Below are 2,420 nucleotides of genomic sequence, written 5' to 3' on the forward strand. Positions count from 1 at the left end.
TCTACCTTGCCAGCGCAGGGGGAGGGGGCGGCTCTGCCTCTCAGCAGGCAGCTGCTCCTCTTCTGCTGGTGGGTCGCATGCCCGCCTACCTTGCAGGAGTGATTGGAAGCTCTGTTCAGCCGTGGGCCACTGGGCCTTTTCTGCCGGTGGTCACCGTTCCGCCTACCTGGCAGGCGCTGGGGGTGGGGGGCGGCTCTGCCCCTCAGCAGGTCTCTGGGCCTGCTCTGTGGATGGTCACAGTTCCCTCTACCTTGCCAGCGCAGGGGGAGGGGGCGGCTCTGCCTCTCAGCAGGCAGCTGCTCCTCTTCTGCTGGTGGGTCCCAGGCCCGCCTACCTTACAGGAGTGATTGGAAGCTCTGTTCAGCCGTGGGCCACTGGGCCTTTTCTCAAAAAGATATTTTTTTAAAAAATAAAGATATTGTGTCCATCTGCAATTAAAAAAATATTTTAAAAAGAAAAAAAAAAAGAACTCAGGACTTAATCTGACATGATGAAGATTTGACCTACTTTTCTTCTATTAGGCATAGGGTCTCTGGTCTAATTCCTAGGTCCTTGATCCACTTTGAATTGAGAGTTTTGTGCATGGTGAGAGACAGGGGTTTTATTTCATTTTGCTGCATGTGGATTTCCAGTTTTCCTAGCACCATTTGTTGAAGAGGCTATCTTTTCTCCAATGTGTGTTTTGGGCACCTTTGTCTAGTATGAGATAACTGATAGCCAAAGCAATCCTTAGCAAGAAGAGTGAAGCAGGAGGCATCATATTACCAAACCTTAAACTGTACTACAGAGCTGTAATAACAAAAACAGCATGGTATTGGCACCAAAACAGACATGTAGACCAGTGGTACTGTATAGAAGACACAGAGCCAAGAAATTTTAACTAAGTTTTTCCTTAAAATTTCTTTTTCTAGGTGTGTTACATTGAAGGTCACAAGGTAATTAGTCTGGCCAATGAAATGTTTGGTTACAATGGCTGGGCGCACTCCATCACACAGCAGAATGTGGGTGAGTATACTTCCTGGCAGTGCTGTCTGCTTATTTTGGTGTGGTAAGGCAGGTGGATTTGGTTGCCAGCAAGAGGAAAATGGGTGAGTCACAGAGATCCTCTTCAGCTGGTTCTCTTTCCCCCTCCTAGATTTTGTTGACCTCAACAATGGCAAGTTCTACGTGGGAGTCTGTGCATTTGTGAGGGTGCAGTTAAAGGTGAGGGTGATGGAGCAGACCTGCTTCCTGGGAGGATTGGGGGGCAGGTAGTCGGAGTGAGTAGGGAGGGAAGTGTCTGGACCAATACATAGCCACGCTGAAGAGCAGGCTCAGGGTTGTGTCCCTGGGGTGGTGGTGTTCAAAATTTTTACTAATGTATCCCCCAGAAGAATTTATAAATTTACACACATACACACACACACACACACACACACACATTTTAGTTGTAGATAGACACACTACCTTTATTCTCTTTTTTATTTTTATGTGGTACTTAGAATTGAGCCCAGTATCTCACATATGTGCTAGGCAAGCACCCTACCACTGAGCCACAACCCCAAACCCTGCCAGAAGAATTTTGAAAATCCATCCCCTCAAAAGAAAAGAAAAACTGCCCTGTCTTCTTGTACATTTTTAGGTTGACAACGTTTTTTTTTTTTCTTTTTTGCTGTACTGGGGATTGAACCCAGTGGGGCTCTGCCACGAGCTACATCCCAACTGGTATTATTATTATTATTATTATTATTTTTAAAATATTTATTTATTTATTTTAGTTTTCAGCAGACACAACATCCTTGTTTGTATGTGGTGCTGAGGATCGAACCCGGGCCGCATGCAGGCCAGGCGAGCGCGCTACCGCTTGAGCCACATCCCAGCCCCCCTGGTATTATTTTTTATTTTTTAAATTTTGAAATAGGATCTCTGTAGTTGTTGAGGCTACCTGTCAAGTAGCTGAGGTTACAGGTGTGTGCTACCATTCTCAGCTTAAGTTGACTCTTCAGAGTTTTTACCACATATATAAGTAGTTACAAAAGGTAGGCTTCTGGCATATTCTAAAATTTGGCATTTTAAAATAAAACTGTCACATCTTTTTTTCTATTTTAATTATATTTATTTATTTTTTCGGTACCCAGGACTGAACCCAGGTGCCTTGTACCACTGACCTACATTGTCAGCCCTTTTTGAAATCTTTGTTTTGAAACAGGATCTCTCTGAGTTGCCAAGGCTGGCCCTGGAACTTGGGATTCTCCTGTATCAGCCTCCTGAGTCGTGGGGACTACAGGCATGTTTTACTGTACCTTCACCATGCCTGGCTGTTACATCTTTTTTAAACCTAACAGTGGAATCTAAATACCATAGGGGATTGAATGCCATGATTTATTTGAAAAAATACATGTGCAAGCTGGCTATTTTTTTTTTTTTTTTTTTGGCAGTGT

The 2,420-nt window shown here is 44.2% G+C and overlaps 2 protein-coding genes across 30 annotated transcripts in view; one reads left to right on the forward strand and one right to left on the reverse strand.

Annotated features, from left to right (window-relative positions):
- Erc1 (ELKS/RAB6-interacting/CAST family member 1) overlaps positions 1 to 2,420 on the reverse strand; it is a 1,605,700-nt gene that overhangs the window by 657,198 nt on the left and 946,082 nt on the right. The window lies entirely within an intron of this gene.
- Rad52 (RAD52 homolog, DNA repair protein) overlaps positions 1 to 2,420 on the forward strand; it is a 33,698-nt gene that overhangs the window by 18,649 nt on the left and 12,629 nt on the right. For all 10 annotated transcript variants that reach the window (XM_048787552.1, XM_048787551.1, XM_048787550.1 and 7 more), the window contains 2 exons: positions 912 to 1,005; positions 1,136 to 1,203. In XM_048787552.1, the coding sequence (XP_048643509.1) occupies positions 912 to 1,005; positions 1,136 to 1,203 (162 nt within the window). The remainder of the gene's footprint in view (positions 1 to 911; positions 1,006 to 1,135; positions 1,204 to 2,420) is intronic.

This window comes from Marmota marmota, unplaced genomic scaffold (assembly GCF_001458135.2).
Source record: "Marmota marmota marmota unplaced genomic scaffold, marMar, whole genome shotgun sequence".
Lineage (NCBI taxonomy): Eukaryota > Metazoa > Chordata > Mammalia > Rodentia > Sciuridae > Marmota > Marmota marmota.